Source organism: Silene latifolia, chromosome 10 (genome assembly GCF_048544455.1).
Source record: "Silene latifolia isolate original U9 population chromosome 10, ASM4854445v1, whole genome shotgun sequence".
Lineage (NCBI taxonomy): Eukaryota > Viridiplantae > Streptophyta > Magnoliopsida > Caryophyllales > Caryophyllaceae > Silene > Silene latifolia.
This window is the reverse complement of record NC_133535.1, coordinates 116,224,856-116,246,646: the sequence shown is the minus strand read 5'-3', so window position 1 is coordinate 116,246,646 and position 21,791 is coordinate 116,224,856. Positions and strand designations below refer to the sequence as shown.

The 21,791-nt window shown below is 39.3% G+C and overlaps 1 protein-coding gene across 1 annotated transcript; it reads right to left on the bottom strand.

The window, feature by feature from the left end:
• Positions 1 to 4,717: 4,717 nt before the first annotated feature.
• LOC141605838 (DNA-directed RNA polymerase 3B, chloroplastic) lies at positions 4,718 to 17,374 on the bottom strand. Its single transcript, XM_074424746.1, has 19 exons — positions 16,396 to 17,374; positions 15,261 to 15,458; positions 15,028 to 15,161; positions 14,694 to 14,763; positions 14,512 to 14,570; positions 14,052 to 14,169; positions 13,160 to 13,273; positions 12,234 to 12,365; positions 11,148 to 11,564; positions 10,218 to 10,268; positions 9,630 to 9,700; positions 8,786 to 8,870; positions 8,493 to 8,645; positions 7,762 to 7,836; positions 7,596 to 7,685; positions 6,800 to 6,847; positions 6,601 to 6,715; positions 5,814 to 5,917; positions 4,718 to 5,366 (listed from the first exon to the last, which is right to left on the bottom strand). Exons 1-19 carry the CDS (start codon positions 17,224 to 17,226, stop codon positions 5,256 to 5,258), a joined length of 2,976 nt encoding a protein of 991 aa, XP_074280847.1. The 5' UTR covers positions 17,227 to 17,374; the 3' UTR covers positions 4,718 to 5,255.
• Between the last annotated feature and the right edge of the window lie 4,417 nt (positions 17,375 to 21,791).

Sequence of the window (21,791 nt, the reverse complement as noted above, 5' to 3'; positions counted from 1 at the left end):
AGTCGTCCCGTGTCCGACTCCGTGTCGGGCACCAACACTCGTCGGACACACGCCTAAACGTGTCGGACGCCTATAAAGCCGTGTCTAACCTTCTTCTTTTATTTGGGCACGTTTCCGACGCCTGTCCATGGTATTTGGGCAAGTGTCCTACCCGTGTCCTAGGTATTTGGACATCATTTTTGGGCGAATGATGTTATTTAGACGAGAAATGAGTTGTCGAAAGAGATTGATTAGAAGATGGATTTGGGTTGGAAATGAAAATGAGTTATATTCAAAGCCCAGTTTACCATCACTTATCTAATTTTATTATCAAATACTTATACAAAAATAAATCGAACTTTTATGACTATAAAATATATATTTTATTAAATTTAAATAACGTGTCTCGTGTCCTATTTTTCATGAGTTGTTGTTGTAAACTATAAAAATTGAACCTGCAATAATAAATAAAGGCGCACGAAAATAATATGGAAAACAAGAATTTATTATTGAAAGATTGAAGGTTACAATTTCCGTAACTCTCTTGGTTCCATCTCTAGGAGATTTAGGGTTTTGATAGTTCTACGAGGGTCTTATCGACTAATTCTCGTAGGGAGATGATAGGGTCGTTTTGTGACTTATTCCATCCTATCTACAATTTGGTAGTAGGAAGATGGGGTCGTTTGACTTAATTCATGCTATGCTCTTAAACCCTAAACACAAGAGTTGAATTTATAGTCTAGTAGCTTGGAGGGCAAGACAACATCTTCTAGAATATTCACAATATTTTTGATAGTTATGGATGAGTTGACAAGGGATATTCAGGACGACATCCCTTGGTGTATGATGTTTGCTGATGATATTGTTTTGATTGATGAGACAAAAGAGGGGGTGGAGAGAAAGTTGGAATTGTGGAGGCAGACTTTAGAGACTCGTGGGTTCAGGCTGAGCAGGAGTAAGACTGAGTATTTGAGGTGTCAGTTCACTAAGGTGGCGGGGTTGAGATCGACAGAGGCGGGGAGTATTATTTTCGATGGGAATGTTGTTGATGGTTCGGATTTCTTCAGATATCTAGGATCTATTATTCAAAAAGATGGGGAGTTAGACGGAGATGTGGCTCACAGAATTAAAGCGGGATGGTTGAAATGGAAGAGTGCTTCAGGGTTTCTATGCGATAAAGATATGCCCCAAAGATTAAAGGGAAAATTTTATCGCACGGCAATTAGGCCTGCCCTACTTTACGGCTCCGAGTATTGGGCCGTGAAACATTGTCACATTCAAAAGATGAGTGTGGCGGAGATGCGCATGTTGAGGTGGATGTGCGGACATATAAGGAAAGATCGGTTAAGGAATGAGGTGATTAGGGAAAAGGTAGAAGTGGCGCCAATAGAGGACAAGATGATGGAAAACTGACTAAGATGGTTTGGCCATGTGAGAAGGAGACCTATGGACTTTTGATTAGGAGGTGGAGACTTGGAGAACAGAAAAGGTCCCTAGAGGCAGAGGAAGACCGAGACATACATGGTTGAGAGTGATAGAGCACGATATGAGAGTTCTGGGGCTTGAGGAGAGTATGGTGACGGAGAGGGCACAATGGAGGGAAAGGATACATGTGGATTTTTAGTATTTGATGTTTTTTTTGACAGATTTAGTGTTTTTATTTATTTATTTAATTTAAAGAAATTAATTTATTTATTTATCTCTGCTTTATTACACACTTTTTCAACGACCGCTTTCTTATAGATTTTACCTGGTTCATTCCGGATCCTTAACTCTATTTCGGTTTTTTAAAAATCGTTTTAATCTTTTCTCTCGATTTAAATTTTAAGTTTTTATAAAAGAAAGACGAAATTCGATTTTAAAACCCTTAAGTTCACCTTGATTTTCCATTACATTTTCGTTCTCCCTTTTTGTTTTTCATCTTCCCTTTTTATTCGCATTTTGAGGCGTGCGTTCACCCATGGACGGTTCGAAAGGATGATTCATGTCAGCCGACCCCAAATCATTTTGGGATTAAGGCTCTGATTGTTGTTGTTGTTGTTGTTTATCCCTAAATAGAAAATATATCAAATAAAGAATAAATATCAAAATATAAAATTTTAGTGTCTACAGCCGTGTTCGTATCCGTTTTGGTGCTACCTAACCTGTAACCCGACCCGACCTAATGATCAGTGACCGGGGCCTGAACCAAGCCCGACCTGATCCGATTAAATTGATGACCTGACAATTATTAAGCTTAAAATGATCAACATGAGTTTTAGTGTATAATACGATTATTTGACTTAATAATGGATTAACTAAACCTAAAAATAGTTGAAAACTAAAATTAATGGTCAAAATTAAAGTAATGCGATAAAGTAACTAGACCCGATGATGACCCGAGCCGAATTCGATGCATCATTTGACCAGAAATGACCCGACCTGACCTGATACACTAGGTTAACCCGATATGATCCGAGCTGACTTAACCCGACCCAACTGCGACTGACCGGATTGCCACCCATAGGTATTTGCCATAAAATCATCCGATGACAAATATATTAGGCATAAATAGATAATACGAAACAAATTTACAAATGCCAAAACCTAAAATCAATTTCATAAAGAAGCAATTAAGGAAAGCGTCGTAACCTTTCCCCTCACAAAAAAAAAAAACAAGGAAAGCGTGGTAATCTGGAAAATATCGCCAAAGGATAATCTTGTTCCTCGTCTTAGGGTTTTCTAATTGGAATTGAAAACAAATCTTGCTTCTTCATGTGTGTTGGCTATTGTTTTATCATTGATAATCAAACAAATAAACAAACAAACAAACCATGGGTAGTTCATGTGTAGATGTAGCTAAAAGAACGAGATTATGTAGTTGCGGTATTAGTTTGGCGAATGAATCATCTGCTTGTTGCCAAACAAAATCATCGTCATCGAGCATTAATAATCTGACTGATGATCTTTTGCTTGACATCCTGTTAAGGTTTCCTCCCAATTTCCTTCATCGCTGCAAGTCCGTCTCCAGGCGTTGGCATTCTCTCATTTCTGCTCCTTGTTTTGCCCGCTCCTATATTCGTCTTTCCTGTCATACTACCATTAACTTGATGCTAATCTTAAAAACTGAGAGTGTACGTGGCATTAGACAAGTTTACGTCTTGCCCTTGGACCGTCCTCGGGTTTCGTCCTCAGTACCCTTAACCTTTGATTTCATTCCATCCCTCTGCCCAAATGATTTCTACTATCATCGTCGCGCTCATCCTACTTGTTTTGAGGTCGTCGAGAGGGTGTTGATGGACATGAACTCCAAGGCCACCCACGGTGGTTTAGTCTTACTTGAAGGCGACTTCCGTGACAACACTTGTGCCAGGCCATACTATTGCAATCTCTCCTATTTTCACTATTATGTGTGTAATCCTGTCACCAAGCAGTATTTGGAGCTACCTTTTCTCTCAAATCCCGGCTCTATTGGCTTTGCTTGCTACTATTTACAACCTCCCCGTACTCGAGTTTGGGCTGATGTTGCTTCCTATTGTAACATCCTAAACCAGAATCCTGATTTTAACCCCAACAAGATTGATTTCACTGTCGTATCTGTTAACGTTGATGAGCAGGCTGATGTTTTCATCATTCACGTCTTCTCTTCTGCAGACGAAACACCTGGATGGGCCATATTCCATGCTCCTTGTCCTCCTGATGGTGGTTGGTTCACCAAATCCGGTCCAATTCAGGTCGTATTCAATAATGGAAAGTTTCACTGGCTTGGTTGCAATGGCATCGCTGTCTATGACCCTTTCAACAACCCTCGGGAGTGTGATATCATTCCGTTCCCATCAATGGATTCTCTCAAACCTGAGGTCAAATATTATAGCTTTTCATTAGAAGCGCAGCAAGGCCACCTCAGATTGGTGACTTCGTGCAAAGATACTCCAAGAATATTAATTTGGGAAGTTGTGGATTATGCTACTAAGTCGTGGGTTCAAAAAATTGATATTGATTTTAGTGTTTATGGTGATTTCGATGATGGCAATACTCTGAGCTATGGTGGTGCTGTTGGTGACAAAATTTACATGCTAGATTATCCTACAACTATCATGCTCTTTGATGTGAGTAATGCATCCCTAAAATATGTTGATATAAAGTCTATCCCCCTGGACAGTTCTCTGAAGTTGATCCAACCATTCATGTCAAGCCCATGGCCGACTCCTGTTCCAATGAGCCAGCGGAAATAAATAGGTTTTAAGTCATGATACGAGGTTTGTGGAGGTCTAGACCCGAGCTGCTGAGCAGCCTCAGTAATTGAACTAATATTCAATGTCCAAGTGAACCAATGTAGATATACAAGGCTTTTAGTTTACAAGATATCTTTGGATTTTGTGCGTTTTTGCCTTTTATTATGTATTTTCTTTGAATCTGTCTTATTGACATATCTTTGAAGCTGCAAACTGCTCCTCATTGCAGCCGCCGAATGACATCAAACTCTGGAACTGCATTAGCTTAATAGCAGCAAGGTCATTTCTTGAAAGTTGGCGACAAGTAGAACCTGAACGCAAACACTAGAAATTCTTGCAAAGATCAGAGGCAACCATTTTTTTCTTTCAACAAAAACATTCCTCATTTAGTGAATTATTATATCACTTACCAGTTCTTCCCACAACAATGTCATTAGAAAAGGAGCTGCAAGATCAGTAAAAACGTACTTATTTATCTGAAATCTGCATTATGTTCTCAGTTCAAAGCAATATAAGTCCCATAATAATAGTAGTAATAAGAAAATTTCTATTATTTACCGGCCGATGTTTTACAATCTACAAAAATGAGCACTTAGTTGTTTCCTGCCTCGTACAAAATCCTTTCTTCACTTCTATTTGATCATACAACACAGTAAGAACTCGAGGCTGGCATCTATTTACATGTTCTTGAAATAATAAATGTTGGTTCTTTTGTGAAACGTAACTAATGGCTGCCTATGAAGCTTTTCTACATGCAGCTTCAACAACACAAAAAACGATGGCGGGCATTTGCAGCGGGAGCATTTAAGAGTGGAAATTTAAATCTTTTTAGCCGTCGGGACATCCCAGAATCCCTACCGTAGATATCGAATCTTGATTAATGCAAAGGTTATGTGACATACCATTGGTACAAAATTATGGCGTGTGACATGGTGAAGGGGCTTCCGGTAAGAGTCTCCAGGGCTTGACCCTACAAAGATCTGGAATGACGAGTCCTGCCTTTGTGTACCAATCAAAACTGGTAATCTTTCTTAGCGTGTAGATCAACATGGGAAAAAGTATTCAGTTGAAGAAGTATGGCGATTCAAGGACTTCTTCTAAGTCGAAATCGCCTCTTTCGGGCAAAGGAGGGAAGGTAGATTCTGGATATGCTGTCTGGAAGCTTTCAAGAAGCTGCAAAATAATCCAAATGAGACACAATTAACAAGTACAATAATTCTTCAGAATGGTTTCATGATTTCAGGCTAGTAATCCTTGTAATAATAGAGTAGTTATTATTTGATTTATGCTTTTAGTGGGCATGTATGGGTAGGATTCCAAGTTGAACGGCCGCCCGTCACACGTTACATATTAATATAAGACTGTCTCCTAGGAAACTTCTATGCAAAATGGCCTTCTTTCTTGTGTTAACAGTCTTAAACACACAGCATTCTCGTAAATCAAACAAGCCACGTGATTTTTTGAAATTGTATGGGAACCTGAGACCACAGAAGACAAGTTTGTTTGAATGTAAAATCTGAGAATTTGTAGCAAGTCTGTCTCAAAAATTGAGAATCGCTTTTCATCGCATCATTGAAACATGAAAAAGTCCAAAGTAACAGAAATAGAAGGTTTGCTTACATCTTCTAATATGGGTGTGTTATAAAGCTCCACAAACTTTTCCCGGAGAATTTGGTTCATCTTATCCACATCGCAAGCATGTGTCCAAAACGAGTCGTGCACCCCTTCAAACATCAAAACTTTAGTATACAACTTCATATGGCAACTATATCCGTTAATAGCAAAAGAGCTACAGAGGAAACAGGTTGGTTTCAATTCTAATTTCTAACTATACGTGGAAATACCGGAGAACATGAAGTTTAGATAGAAGTATAAAACCTTGGTATTAATATCGGTTATAACTTATAACCGTAGGTCATGAAATTGGTAGTTGCAGCTTAATATTGATCAGCAACAACATAATACTATCACAAGGATTCAGATGTATGCGGCCGAGTCTACGTCGTCGAGCCATAATGTGGTCACAGTCATGGTTCCGCAAAAGAAAATAGCGGAAATTTTGCAAGGGTTTTGAAGGATACTCCAATTGTATTTTGAGGCGCTATTAACCGCATTCATTGCTGCAGCGACTGATTTCAAGATCATAACTAGAATATGAGATACCAAGTTTGGAAACCATCGTAACGATAATCATAGGACCCAATAAGTGGATAGCCGATAGATAATTTTGTGAACCACCCTCTCACAATAACAGAAGTGAGAGAGGGTTTGGAAAGTATTCTATGTAGGGTCTCTAAAAGTTTCAATGATCCAAGCACCAAGTAACATTTTACCAACACAATATATCTTCTCTTTAATATATGCTCACGAAATGAAAGTCACCAAAACCAACGTTAGGCAAACAAACCTGCAAACTGTAATCCTGCATCTCTGCATGCCACAGCAGTCATCATCATGTGAGTTCCGTCAAGAGAGTGTACATAGTTCGGTGGAAATGCAGTCCGTTGTTTTTTAGCTTCAATCTGAGATTAATTCAAATTTGTCAGTTGTTTCAGAGAGTACTCTGGGTAAGAGAAAATAACAAACAGAACGAAATGTGAGCTCACCCCTTCACCTTCTTTCTGCAAAGCCAAAACCTGAAGAGATGTTTTTATCTGCAGACCACAATTAATTTAGTTAAATGACTTTACATGACGAGAGGTAGGGGGAGGTAAAAGTAAATGAAGGAACCTCAAAGCCAAATTCAGTCATTATATGAACCTTTCTGAAAGCAAATAACGTTACAGAGTACGACATACTATTATGGTTATTCAGAAACAGTTTTCCAAGTCCTAAAAACCAGATGGCCTCTACATACTTTCTCTGAAAGTCACCTCTTCGTACAGTTAATTTTCTGAAAGTGCCAACTCAGTATATATTTGGGAACAAAATCTCAGCTCCTTGATGCCTGGTCTTTGTAAATAGTATTCCTCTATTCATTTCATTTCCATCATTTGATTAAAATACTCCTTACATATATCAAACTAGTGTAAGGAAATGAAATGAATGGAGGGAGTACTCCTTAACTCACACTTCCTGCTTGAAGCATCCAAATGTGTCCTCTAACATCAATGAACAGTCTATAGCATTACAAAACCCTATCTAAAGTCTGCTTTTAATTGCAAACTATACCCATTTTACATTGAACATTTCATTCATGGGAATATGTCTCCTTTATTTTACGAATCGGTACGTTGCTAAAATAATTTCATGATACACTTCCAATAGAGAATTTTGCGAAGCTACAATGCTTCAGTTTCTTCAATGTGTCTTCAGTTTAAAATTTCAAGACAGGACGCTGCATTGTTATCTCAAAATATAGGAGTGTATGAGTATAGATATAAGTTAGTCACAGAAACTCACGAGATGTCGTTTACTTTTACAGTACGGTTGTACAACTGGAAGACCTAGAGGCGTCGTCCAGCGAACTGGTTGATTTTGGGAAGCAATAACCTGTAAGAAAAAAGCGATGGTCAAGATTGAACCAGTTACAAATTATCTTGGCTAAATGCATCTGTCGCGTTGATACCTTGGCACAATCACCAAGCCAATCCATTATACCACGTGCAGCTTGAAATAGCTGACCAAGAGCAGACATTGTTACCTAGGAAAAGGTTGAGAGATGTGATAAGTATTTTGCCTTTTTTCAAGCATATTAAATGCAAGTATGAGACTTCTAGTTTGAGGATAATGGGATAAATTTGGCTCACTGAAACATTTACACGCCTTTAATTGTCAAGTATCAATACTTGACAATTGACACAATTCATTATGAGTCATACGAGAACAACTTTTGTCATTTCTCCTCCCCTCATTTCTCCAACATAGGCGGGAGCCTTTTAGAAACAAGGGTGTTATTGTGGTGCATTAGATTCAAATGTCGCGATGATATAGAGAACGAACACTAAAACCAGACATAATTAAAGACTAGATATGTTTTAGTGTTTTCCTATTTTTTTGTTTTCTAAATTTTCCCCTTTCAATATTTTACGAGATTAACGGCTTCAAATGATAATTCGTGTTAGCCGACGTCAAATCAATTTTGGGATTAAGGCTCTGTTGTTGCTGCCATTGTTGTTTGGCATGACATACCAAGTAATCACTAAATAGCATCAAAATTATATAAGCATGTGTCCCACATATAATCCTCGTGCAAGGAGTCAAGGACATCCAGGTCGGGAAGCCTACAAATAATCAGTTTCAATTTCATGGAGAAAATGATTTTTGAGAAAATGATTTCTGACTACTATGTAACCTTACCTTTGCAGAATAGCAAGCCGCAGAGAATAGCAATCTGTCATCAGTGATAATACCCTTTTCCTCTAATCTTCTCTTGATTTGTTCCCTTGCCCCAACAAAAGTAACACCATAAACGGATGTCATCACTGTCTGCTTAACCAGCTTCCTGTCCACCTGATTCAACCTCACATTTATCAGCACATATCTACTTAACTACTTTAAAGCGGACAACTGTTATCAGTCTGTCCATAATGGTGCATGCCAAAAATAAAACTACTGGACAGCATCGGAGAGAAAATTAACAGAAAATGAACCTGATCAACTAAGGCTTTGGCTAATATAGCATTTGGGTCTTCCTGAGGATCTTTCTTGCTATCCTTTTCCATGATTTCACGAACCCTGAAATACAATCTTGGAATGAAGTTCAGGAAGTAGAAATACATGGTAACAATACATGATAAAGAAGCAGAAATCAAGTTGTAAGACTATCAGAGATATAAAAGAGGAGTCTAATAATCTCTCCGGAATCCAGAGAAGCAACATGAACTCTGCTGAGGGACAGCAGAAGAAGAACCTCAGTTAACTCAGCAGTTAAGTCGATTTGTAGGTCTGACAGTTCACTTTTGGGCAGACGCGTTTTACATAAAGAACTCCAATGTCTGCGCAAGGTCCATAACTGTCATGTTTAAAACTTTTAAAACACGGCCAATTCTCAAACTTACAATATTAGACCATACCATGACACATTTCACGAATGAGTGAAACAACTTCACCCAAAATCTCGGAAAACACAGTTTTTAAAAAGTGGGGACAGTAACATCATTTTTCCATATAATGATATATTAGTATACTACTATGTTACTTTGACACTTCACTTAACTGCCGTGTCGCGTGTCAGACACGTGTCGGTGTCCGACACGACACGTCACTTCGACACTTCAATTTAGACCACAAAATAGGAAAATTCACCCAAAACAGCCGTGTCAGACACTCCTGCACGTGTCAGACACGACACCGTGTCGGAGTCGGAGTAACACAGGTATACTGTGGGGGTCATATTATATAAATATAGTAATATTCTTATGTGAGTATACTGAGTTTAATACCTCCGAGTGGTGCAAACTCATTTTTCTTTTTAAAAGGGTCCGAAAGAATTACCTAACAGCAATCTCAGAATAAACATCAGCAGGTTTTTCTCCAGTCACCAAATTAACAGCAGCTGCTTCTTTCTGCAAAAGCAACAAGTATACTTAGCACATGGACAAATTTCACGCATATATAACAACTCAGTATTTCTTTTGTCACACGTAGCTGCTCACAAGACTTTTACAGCAAATATAATAGTAAAATGAGCAGAATATCAGAGATTAACAATGCTTGCGTCATCCATATAAAAGAATTGTTACAAATCGAAATGGGCCTGGCCATACCCGACAGGAGAGAGAATGCCCACTTCACAAGCCCAAGGAAACTCCACCTTTCCTAAAACCAATTGGCTATAAGAGGAGAACCCGTACGCGTTATAAAGTGAGCAACTCTCTACTCCATCATATGTGGATTCCTTACATTCAAACAAGAATCATGGAATTGATATTTCATACATATCTTCATAAAAAAATATAATCTTCAATGATCTTAAAAAAATCATTGGAGTTTAAGAAAACTAGAAAAGTGTAGTACAATTTACAAAAGACAACTTCAGCAAGAAAACAGGTGAGCAAGCATCAAGATAAGCAGAAAACATACACTGTCTCTCCCCAAAGCAGCATAATGCTGTAGGCCATTGCATGAACCATCCTGAAGGAAAAAAAAATGCAAAAACAGCAAGTATAAGACTCAACAAGATATCGAATTCGAAATTGTGAAATGTTGTCTGCTCTGATGACATCATGTCCCTAGGGATAGATTGGCAGACAATGAAACTTTCTGACAATCATTCCAAGGAGGGAACATGAGTACTTACTGTATTTTATAGTTAAGCAACAAAGTGCATTAGCTTGAACATGAACATATGGGTTTATACATTGAACATACTCAGTCATCTTCAAAAAAGTGTACAATACTACCGCCATCCCAAATTTATTATTTTGGTAGTCAACCGATGCCAACCTTGCCCATTAATTTGTCGAAACATATGTAGAGGACTAATGTAAAATTTGTCATATTGAATCATCAAACAGCTACTTCCATTTTTTTTCATTTTAAAAAATTTGTAACTATTTTATGTTGTGAGAAAATATCTGCCAAAGTTAACAATATTTCACAAAAGTCAAACGAGGACAATAAATAGGATGGAGGAAGTTTTGTACTAAAGGAAAATTACTAGAGGGGTTGAAGCAGACTGACACTCTAACTACCTACAGTGCCAAACCTCCAAAGTTTGAAATTTGGACACTAAAGCTGAACATTACTTCTGTATACTATTTGCTCTCCTATATCATAAATTAAAAGTTGATTCATTCAGATGCATAAAAACTTACCAAGCAATTTACATAGGAATAGAAGTAGATATATATAGACATTTTTTTTTTAAAAAAAAAAAAAGCGGAGGAACTTTCTTACAAAATTCACACGTAACAAGTGCCAACACATATCAAAGAAAGAGCTTCAGTAAAACAAAAGAATTAACAATAAGAACTTGGTGATAATTACTGAGACTTTTCCATAAGGTATTACCTGATGTATGGGAAGATGAGAGCAGAAAGTGTGTGGTAATGAACTCATTAAGGCTCCTGACAGATCTATGCATGCAGCTAAACATTGGAAAGGATCTTCTGCTGTCAACCACCATCGGTTGCCATTGATGGGGTTTCTAGCTGAGTCTAATACTTCAGCGAGACGGTTTTCCACAAAAGCTACACGTTCATCATATGAAAGCTTGTCAACGCCACCAGCATAAACATTCGCCAAGTGTATCTTCAGCCAACGTAATCCTGAATGTCCTAAAGGCCGTCCTTCAGCAAACTCAAGCACGCCTCGACAAAGATCAGAACTTAAATGATTCAAATGTGGGTGCATGGGATAAGCTCGACCACGGAAGTCCAGATTATGAGGGTAATAGAAACCTTCCTCGTCTTTCATCTTTTGAGCAACCTGCCACAAAGTACCCCGAAAGAAGCAGTCTCAGATAAAGATGAAAATAAAGTATGTGTCGTATCTTTCCTCTTCCATGTGAAAAAGAAAAAAAAAACACCTAGAATATATCCCTTTTTAACCCAACGGCTCATGAAAATGTTTTCCTATGTATTCGTGGTCATGAAGTTTCAAATATTCATCAGAGGTTCATTACAGCTCAACCGTCTACTTCCATGAGATTGATAAACCTCAATCTCTGAAGAACTAAAAAGATATATAAGATTTATCACAAAATATCAAGATTCCAAATTCATCAAAAATTGAGTTAGAGAAGTAGTCTTTTCATTTTCGACTCGCATAGCTCAAATCAATATGTCGCAAACTAATTCCTTCGTGAACCTCTTCAGATGTGCTAATGAATATTCTTTTTCCTAGACAGTGGGATCAAGAAGCCTTAAAAAAACATAGAGCGGCTGTTTCTGGACCCGTAGTCAAAAATATGTTATCCACATTGGCGACATTGCTACTATAGAATACAAACAGAATAGAGGTTTGTGAGCTGTTTTTCAATAATCCATCATATTCCAAAGCCAAAACCAGTGTCTTTAGCTCCATTGGAAAAGGGAACACACTTTATGTTTCCAATGCTGTAAAAACAATGTACAATAAAAGTGAAAGAGAGCATACAGAAAGCTTAAGCTCAACATCACAACGTAAAGCGTGCCTCTCTCTATTAATCTTCTTCACTTTTCTCACACTCCACTTCCAAGCTTCAATTTCTGATGGATCCTCCGTCAGCGGCTTTTCAGGTAATGGAACCTTGAAACGCAGACAAAATTCATATTTATGAACACTTCAGAAAATGTGAGGATAAAATCATACAAGAAAGGCATCAAGCACAAACTAAAGAGATCATAAAATTAATAGCAACTAAAGGATCAAATAACATGCATAACCATATAAAAGAGTAGAAGCCCAAAAGTATGGTATAAAATACTCCCTCCGTCCCAGTCATGTGTTCCAACTATTCCAATTATGGGTGTCTCATTCATTTGTTTACCTTTCTATATTAGTCAAGCTTCTAATAGGTATTTGGATCTTCCCAATCCATTATTGTCCGCTTGTCATTCAATAACAATAATCACAAATGGTTCCCTTCTCTCTCCTTGGTCTTTGTGCCAAAAGCAAAGGTAAACAAATGACCGGGAAGGAGGGAGTATCAATCTCAATCTTAGACTCGGAATCAGTCCCGTGTCCCAATTTTTTCCCTTACACCATCGATGTGGTTTATACTACCTCAATTCTCAAAGTGTGATACCATTCACAACTTTTATATAGTGGCGGCAAACCTGCGTCGTGGCCTAGATCTAATATCAGGCCCAGAAGCTATGTTACTCGGGCTTGGCTGCAAGTTTCGGAAATGACACGGTGTCGGAGTGTTGGGTACAGTTATTTTCTGCCAAGTTTTCAATTTTTTGGTCTAAAATGAAGTGTCGAAGTATCGGACACTTCAAGTGTGGGACATGCAACACAGGATAGTATCGGAGTAACATAGCCAAGACGGATAATAGTGGGAAAAACATAGGTTATTGCATAAAAACAATAATACTTACATCTTCACAGTTAACAAGGCCAGCTATATTACCACCACTAGCCCATAGACCTTCGACCACACCGAGAACTTTTCTGTTGATCCTCCATTTCGTGGTTCCAAGAGTATTTAAGGCCTGTTAAGTACAGTAGTCATTTCATACAATTCTCGACAGTATTTTTAATTTGAGTCATAAAAAAACTGGTAAGGATGCATACACCCGAAGACCCCACCCGACCCCCACCCACCCAGCAATTTGTGGGGTCCCTTAAAGCAGGAGAATAGTGTTGTATTAAAACTGGTAGTCAACAAAGCGTATTAATTTTCACATAAATCCCTGTAAAACACAAGTTTCAATAACGTTACTGTGCATCCCCTGTTCTTATGTACTCCGTATAAGATTAATAAGGAAGAGTGATAAACTTCCCTTCATGTCCTTAAGACCTTAACTATGAAGTCGGCACCATATAATCTCTCTGAGGAATTAAGTATTTCATTCAGTCTGTAGAAAATTAAACTCTGTAATATACTAACTCAATAAACAATAACTAAAGACAGGCTCAATCATGGTGTACTGGTTTGGAGCTCTGGATTTTATCAATTTACTCTGACTTATGATTCAGGACTAGCAAATCTGGTAAAACCAGTTTAGCTGACAATAAGCAAACACGATATATTCTTTATCAGCAACCAACTTAGATTCATGAAGCTTTAAGGATGTGATCACATGGCGAAAAACAAGGGAAACACCACCACAGTGGTTTCCAAAAATTACAGAAAAACAAAAAAATTGGTACGCGCCCTTTTTGTACGTAGATAACTCAAAGTCAAGTTGGTTCACTTTTGACTTGAGCACAGCTAATTTCATAAAAGTTATCAGCACCAAAAGCCAACGGTGCTTAATACAACTTTACCTCGAACACTTTCTGCATTTCCTGCGGAGGAGTTTTCTTCATAGCAGCTTGTTGCTTTTTGGAACCATGAGTTCGCATAACATAAGAAGGCAGGAACAAGTAGCCACCCTTGTCATACCTACAAAATAAGCAGATATGAGATGTCAACACTATTGGTCAAAGGCTCAAAGCTAGTATGGACAGTGCATGGACAATAGTTGGGGCGGGTCACTGCTCTTAGACAGCACTAAATTTGAATTGAAACGAAGTAGAGTGTGGTATGCGTCGAGGTATTGATGTGAGATGGGCACTACATGAAACTGGTTAGGTTTGTTGGAAATATTTCAGTCACAGATATATGTGCATCATTAATCTTCATTTTTCAAAGTCGTCATGCTAACCGTTGAGGGGGAGAAAAAAGATATATACCAGAAATAATTTAAGATACAGTAAAAAACAGAAAAGGGCATAATGATTTTACCCTTTCCAATTCCTTGGAGGTATTAACATAGGGACGTATGGTATAACCATGTACCTAGCCTGCTCATCAGATGCAGAGAATGTTCTTTAGCTTATGAAATTATGCTAAAAAAATTGAATTCCAGACCTGATACTTGTGAATTTACAACTTTTAAGGAGACCAACATTGAAGAGGATACTTACACTACTATCAATCCCTTTAAGGACAAGCGGGTCGCATTCAATCACTCCGTATCTTTTTACCACTTGCTGTCTTCAAGAAACAAAGCAGTCAGAGTGAGAACAACTAATAACACAAAATTATCTCCATGATATCAGCATTCTCAATAAGGTCCATACTATAACCATTTTTATATATAAAAAAAGGCATGCAACATAATATGCTTGTCACCCATTGTAGCAAGATTTATGTTTCCATTAAATTATTCAGTGATTCATTCGTCAGTTCAAGAACATCTATTACTAGCACCAGACAGAGTGATAAGTGCAAATCTTAAATGAAAAAGATGAGCCTCACCCTAATTCATTGGTCAAAATTTTGAATCTGTGCCTGAATGCAGGTCGTACGTCAGGTGGACTGTCAGCGGATTGATTAGTTGGATGTTGGACATAAGCGGTTTCTATCAGCAACTCTATCAAACGGCTGCCCAACTATAGCATCATAAAATTGAAGATGTGAGACACTGGGACTGTAGTCAATAAGATAGAAAAATTGTTTAAGATGTAACTAGAGAAAGAACCAGCTATCACCTTAGCTTGAGTGTCTTGACTCCATGACTTACTATCTTCAGTCGACATCAGCTTTGCAGCATCAAATAACCTTTTCCTCTTAACTAAGCTTTTAACACGATTTCGCTGAATTTCCTTCTCCTTTAATAATTCATCTGGGATATCACCCGCATTTTTCCGGATATTCTTGGTTTTCTCCAGAAAACTATGAATTTTTATCTGGCACAAGCAAAAGAAAATCAGGGGGGTAAGAAAGCATGCCAGACTGACATGTTTGTGATTATATGCCAAGCCAAGTATACTGTGCAATCCGGACATCATAACAATAAAAATACAGTCTATGGAAGAGAATAATCAACCTACCTTATGCTTCTCAGACATCTCTAAACAATTAATAGAATCAGCTAACAACGGCCAACAAACCTTCTATATAGAGTTACTGTTATTGTAAACAGCAAATACTGTTGCTGCCGTAATACAGGAGATACAATAAGGGATTCATAAACCAGCTTTGATAGTTGATCATAGTCCACCATACATTTCTCATTTATAATTCAATGATGAAAAGCACTACAATTCTGAAGGCTTCTTTGCAAATTCTCATATCTATTTTCAAAGTCGAAGAGAGACTTCATGTTCTAATTGCGTGGATAAACCAGATTTCACTTCAGACATAATAAGCAAATAAGAAGTATAAAGGACACTAAGCTACTCCCTCCGTCTCAGTCATTTGTTAAGCTTTGATTAAAATACCCCCTCACAAAGAATATAAAAGGTAAACAAATGAATGAGACGGAGGGAGGATTTCATATTTTAAACCATAGAAAATGCTAGAAGAAGTTATCTTAAACTATCGTAGCACTGCAATCACCAAGTTGAGGAAAAAACTACTCGAGAATCGAATTCTGAAATTATTCTAACATCACCAACATTTCACGAGTAACCAAGATGAACACAGTAGAAAAGCATCACTACTTTATAATAGATTCAAAGGAATAGCTTTCAGGACTATAATCATGCTAATAATTTCAACACAATTCAGTAAAATAAACTATCACAATCTAACAACAATGTATTTAAAATATTACGCTTAACTCGCAAACTAAAATGACACTAAAACAAACTAAACTAAATATAGGTTAATTTAGCAAAGCACCTCCTGTTCAATTGCAGAACCAATCTGAAGAGCAGCTTGAACAAGTCTAACACAACCGGTTTCGTTCCCAACCATCATCAAAGCCATCATCTTATGCATAACAATGACAGCCATTTTATCAGCAGGCAACATATCAACATAAAACCCATAAATAGCCTTTTGTTTCCTAGACCTTTGCAACTTCTGTTCCTTATCAATTGCCTTCTTCAACGGCTCGAACCAACCCAAAAACAATGCCTTAACTTGTGGCAAATTAGGTGCTAATTTCTTCTCCCTCATTTCCCTCACAAACTCCCTATACTCTTCAACCATACTCTCCCATGCCTCAGTCTCAGCTTTTATCTGTCTCCTCCTCAACAAATTATACTTTTCGCGCTCGATTTCCCTAAATTCCAACCTCAACTCAGCACTACCATTAGCATTACTCTCAGAAGACAGTCCCTTCATGAAAAGAGTATTTACCCATGGTGGGTCATGCATAAAAATCCTACCTTTTAACTTAACTTTTTCAGAATTCATCAAATGCCCATCATTTTTTTGGGCTAAATCTTCCTCAGGTGAGTCTAAGACAACCTGGGATTGAAGAGAAGGTTGGAAAAAAGTGTTCTTTCTGCACAATTTTGGATTGACAGAAGGCAATGAGAGAGTAGAAGGGAAAGAAGGCGGTTCAGTGAAGTTGAGTATTCTTAAATGATTGTTAGGAGGTGGAATGAATAGAGAAAAATGGGTTAAATGGGTAGTTTTGTGATGGGTTTTAGAAGGTTTTCTCCATTGTTTATGGATTTGAAGTTGGGGAATTGCAGAGAATGAAGCTGCAGTTGAAGAAGACATGGGAATTTGAAAACCCAGAGATAAACCCAGAGAAAGAGAGAGAAGGAAGAAGAAGAGAGAATGGTGGAAATGGAAGAAGATAAAGTGTGGTTTGCCGCGTCTAGTTAAGGATAATCCAGGCAACTCGTACAACCAGGGTCTTCTCAGTAATTTGTCTTATCCTTTCGGACTTGGATGCAATTTTCTCTTGCTATTTTGCTACACTGCATGCTAAGTGTAAGGAGCCGCACATTTAGCCGCATAATCCCTGAGATTTCTGCGCGCGGTCCTTTTACTTCGAGTCCGTAGATTTTTTATTTGCACTTATTTATTTCATTTCTGTTTTTAGTTTCATTTAGTACTCCAAGACTACTTCCTGCATGTCGAATCTTAGAGTCTCGTTTTTAGTTTAAGATACGTTTTTAGGTGTTTATAAAACGTATCGTTATTCTACACAATCAATGTATCCCGCTACCAGGACCAAAATATCAAATTTGCCTCTATGAGAGGTGCTAGTCAATAAAAACCGCTTCTCATCTTTAAGCTTGCTACTGCTTGTCTCTTGCTTACAATAATCGTATTGCTTACTTTTATTGCTTTCGTGTGCCGGACTTTGATAATCGTGAGTAGGATTCCCGACACACACACCGACTCCCGAGAAACGTGCTAGTGGGCGATCCCTCACTAGTACGAGACCCTTGTTGCTTGCATTCTTGCCTTAGAGTTGGGCGATGGTGCGCACCACGATCCGGCAAAATTACCGGATCGTGACATTTGGTATCAGAGTCCGGTCTTCGGACAGGTTTCTGCAAGCCGCATTTGTTCATCGGAATCGAGAAAATGGGCAAAAAGGTGGAATAACGAGTGGGTTACTTAGAGGACGCGTTCGACAATAGACTTCCAAAACTCGAGGGCATCGTGATCCGAATGAGGGAGAGCCTCGAGGAGTTAGAAAAGACAGTTAGTGGCTTCGAGTCGGCAATAAGCCGCAATCCATATTTGATTCATATTCATATTCCTTTTTTGATTCAATTCCATTTTTATCAATTAAATAAAGAAAAAGCATATTATTTTATTATTTTCATTTTTTATTTCTTTTTGGTTCTAAACTATAAGTTCTAGTAGTCGACTCATTTCTTTCAAATTGTTTCTCATTATTAAGAAAAGGTAACAACGATAAAATACGAGCTTGTTTTATAGCAATAGTAATTAATCGTTGTTGTTTCAAGGTTAATCTATTTACTCGTCAATGATCGGGATGGATGCCCGGATCCAAGCGGTCAGTAACGCAGTCCCCGAGAATCGAGAGGAAGAAATCACGCACCTCCATCGAAAGATCGAGGAGCTACAGAACATTTGCGCCACGCTCATGAAAGTTGTGGCCAACGACAGGAAATCTTTAGAGGGCCAGAAGGTAAAGGCGCCTCAACCTCGTACCTACGATGGGGCGAGGGATTCGAAAGCGGTCGATAACTTTGTCTTCGATATGGAGCAATACTTCCGAGTAAGTGGGCTCGATGAAGGAGAGAAAGTTGACACGACAAGTATGTACTTGGTGGACGATGCCAAGATGTGGTGACGGGCTAGGTACAAGGAAATCGAAGCGAGCACGATCACGCTAACATTGTGGACCAACTTCAAGAGGATTTTGAAGGATCACTTCTACCCCGAGAACACCAAGTTTGTCGCTCGGAGGAAGCTGAAGGAAGTAAAGCACACCAAATCAATCCGGGATTATGTGAGGTAATTCTTAGCGTGCATGCTCGAGATTACCGAAATGACGGAGACGGACAAGACATTCGAGTTCATCAACGGATTGAAGAGGTGGGCTCAACAGGAGGTAATGAGACAGAACCCCAAGACTCTATCTTCAGCCATATCAGCTACGGAGCGTCTTCTCGATTTCGACGGGGAGCGAGAGGTACCTCGAGATGTGGCACCAATGGAGAATACTGGTGCGCCTCAAATTGGGTTCAATGGAAGAAAGCCACAAGCTAGTTCGATTTCGGTTGGAACAGTTGATTTCGCTCACAAGGGAGCCAAGCTCAACCGGCGAGCAGTGCGAACTTGTCCACAAGCTCGTCTGCAAAGGTGGGAAACCCAACTGCGTCTACAACAAAGGAACCGTTCGCGTGTTTTGTGTGCAAGGGTCCTCATAAGATGGCTGAATGTCCCAACAAGGCAGAGTTCAACGCAATGTTTCAGAAAGTGCCGAAGGGGGCTCAAGAGCGTCTTGATGGGGTGCTGGCCGACTATCACCAAGAATATGACAAAGACTCAGGTGATGAGGAAGACCAGCCGCATATGGGCTCACTACAGAGGATAAGCGCGATGGGGAAGTTAGAAGAACCCCTCGCCAAGAAATCCACCGGGCTCATGTACGTGGACTTGACGGTGAATGGGAGGAAAGCACGAGCCTTGATTGACTCGGGTGCATCCCACAACTTTATGACTAAAGAGGAAGCTGATCGGCTTGAACTAGCCCTGAGTGACGCTAACAGCTGCCTAAAGCCGGTCAATGGGAAAATAAGACGTGTCCAAGGAGTGGCTAAGGAGGTCCCGGTTCAGATGGGTGAATGGGCAGGGGAGCTCGACTTCACCACCGTTCCGTTAGATGATTTCAAGTTAGTACTCGGGATGCAGTTCTTTCAGAGAGCATTAGAAGTGTTGAAGCCAAGTGACGGTTCGATGCACCTGATGGGGTCTTTCGTAGTGAAGACCGTGGATGGGGATTAGGACAATGGTAACCCTTGGATATCGGCAATAAGGGTGATACCGACGCCGGTATGAGGGGTGCAACCTTGGAGAGTGCCCAATGGTTCAGCGGAACCGAGGGTGAACAAGACTGGGGCTAACTACGCTGCTAGATGGCATGGGAGACAGAATGAGAGTCTACCATCTCAGAGGGGAGTAGACAATGAGGGTCGTGAGACCCAAAGAAGAAGGTATCGCGACATTAGGGGGCCGCATCGATGTGCTAAATCGACGTCCTGGTGTGAGGGTCAGCTGACCCAAATGAGAAGGCCTCATACCATTAGGAGGTCGCGTCGAAATGCTGATTCGGTGTCCTGGAGAACTCACTTACCCTTGAATGCAGGTACTGAAGTGGTGATGGACAAGGTGAAGCTGCGCTAGAGCAAGCACCTGGAACGATCTCGTGAAGTTTCCGCTCGAGCAATGAGAACATGGACTTTCCAGAATGACTAGAGACGAGTGATAAACTTGGAGGACATGATGTTCGGTAGTCTCACCGTCAAGGAAATGCACTCTATTCTTGAAGGGACGATGAATCCGATCATGGTGTGGACCGAAAAATATCTACGAGTCGAAGCAAAGAGAAAGCCAAACCTCAATGCAGCATGGACGGCCACAGCTCACCGAGGATGTCTCACTGAAGCGTCGTTCGAGATTTTTGTGTTGCCAAGGGCGGCAACAGATTAGGTGGGGGAGAGTGTAAGGAGCCGCACATTTAGCCGCATAATCCATGAGATTTGCGCGCGCGGTCCTTTTACTTCGAGCCCGTAGATTTCTTATTTGCACTTATGTATTTTCATTTCTGTTTTTAGTTTCATTTAGTACTCCAAGACTACTTCCTGCGTGTCGAATCTTGGAGTCTCGTTTTTAGTTTAAGATACGTTTTTAGGTGTTTATAAAACGTATCGTTATTCTACACAATCAATGTATCCTGCTACCAGGACCAAAATTTCAAATTTGCCTCTATGAGAGGTGCTAGTCAATAAAAACTGCTTCTCATCTTTAAGCTTGCTACTGCTTGTCTCTTGCTTACAATAATCGTATTGCTTACTTTTATTGCTTTCGTGTGCCGGGCTTTGATAATCGTGACTAGGATTCCCGACACATACCCCGCGTCCCGAGAAACGTGCTAGTGGGGGATCCCTCACTAGTACGAGACCCTTGTTGCTTGCATACTTGCCTTAGAGTTGGGCAAGGGTGCGCACCATGATCCGGCAAAATTACCGGACCGTGACACTAGGACACTAGAGCGGAAATTCTTTGGTACACCGTACACCCTATGTCTGGGTGACCCGATTATTTGTTTGCCTTTGGTATTGGCACATGATTAAGGAAAGAGGAGGAGGTTAATTATTACTCCCTCCGTCCCGATCAATTGATGTCCTTTGGTTTTGTACAAAGATCAAGGAAAGAGTATGTAACCAATTATTAGATAATAAGTGGATCGAATTGAGTGTGATTGATCAAATTCCTCATCAAATGCATTCCTAAAATGGAAAAGACATAATTGACTGAGACACCCCAAATGGAATAGGACAACAAATGACCGAGACGGGGGGAGTAGATGAGAAGTGAACCAAATTGAGTGTAGAGGATCTAATTAGCTATTAAAGATATTCCTAAAATAGAAAGACAAACAATTGAGTAATTGGCTGAGACACCCAGAAAATGGAATAAGCAAACAATTAATTGGGACGGAGGGAGTACAATGTTATCGACTTATCGTACACTAAATTAATGTTGGATTTAATAGCAGTATTTTCCATAAATAACAGAAAAATCTATATGTAACAAAAAAAGAATTTAATTAGTTAGGTACTAACACGTTGATA

Bases quoted from the DNA above. Each gene is read 5' to 3' on its own strand.
- LOC141605838 (XM_074424746.1), bottom strand. From the start codon at position 17,226: ATGTCTTCTTCAACTGCAGCTTCATTCTCTGCAATTCCCCAACTTCAA. The intron at 14,571-14,693 runs GTAAGTATCCTC...TCTGATGAGCAG, and splicing joins TTAAAGGGATTGATAGTAGT to GCTAGGTACATGGTTATACC. The intron at 14,170-14,511 runs GTAAAATCATTA...CTTATTTTGTAG, and splicing joins CCTCCAAGGAATTGGAAAGG to GTATGACAAGGGTGGCTACT.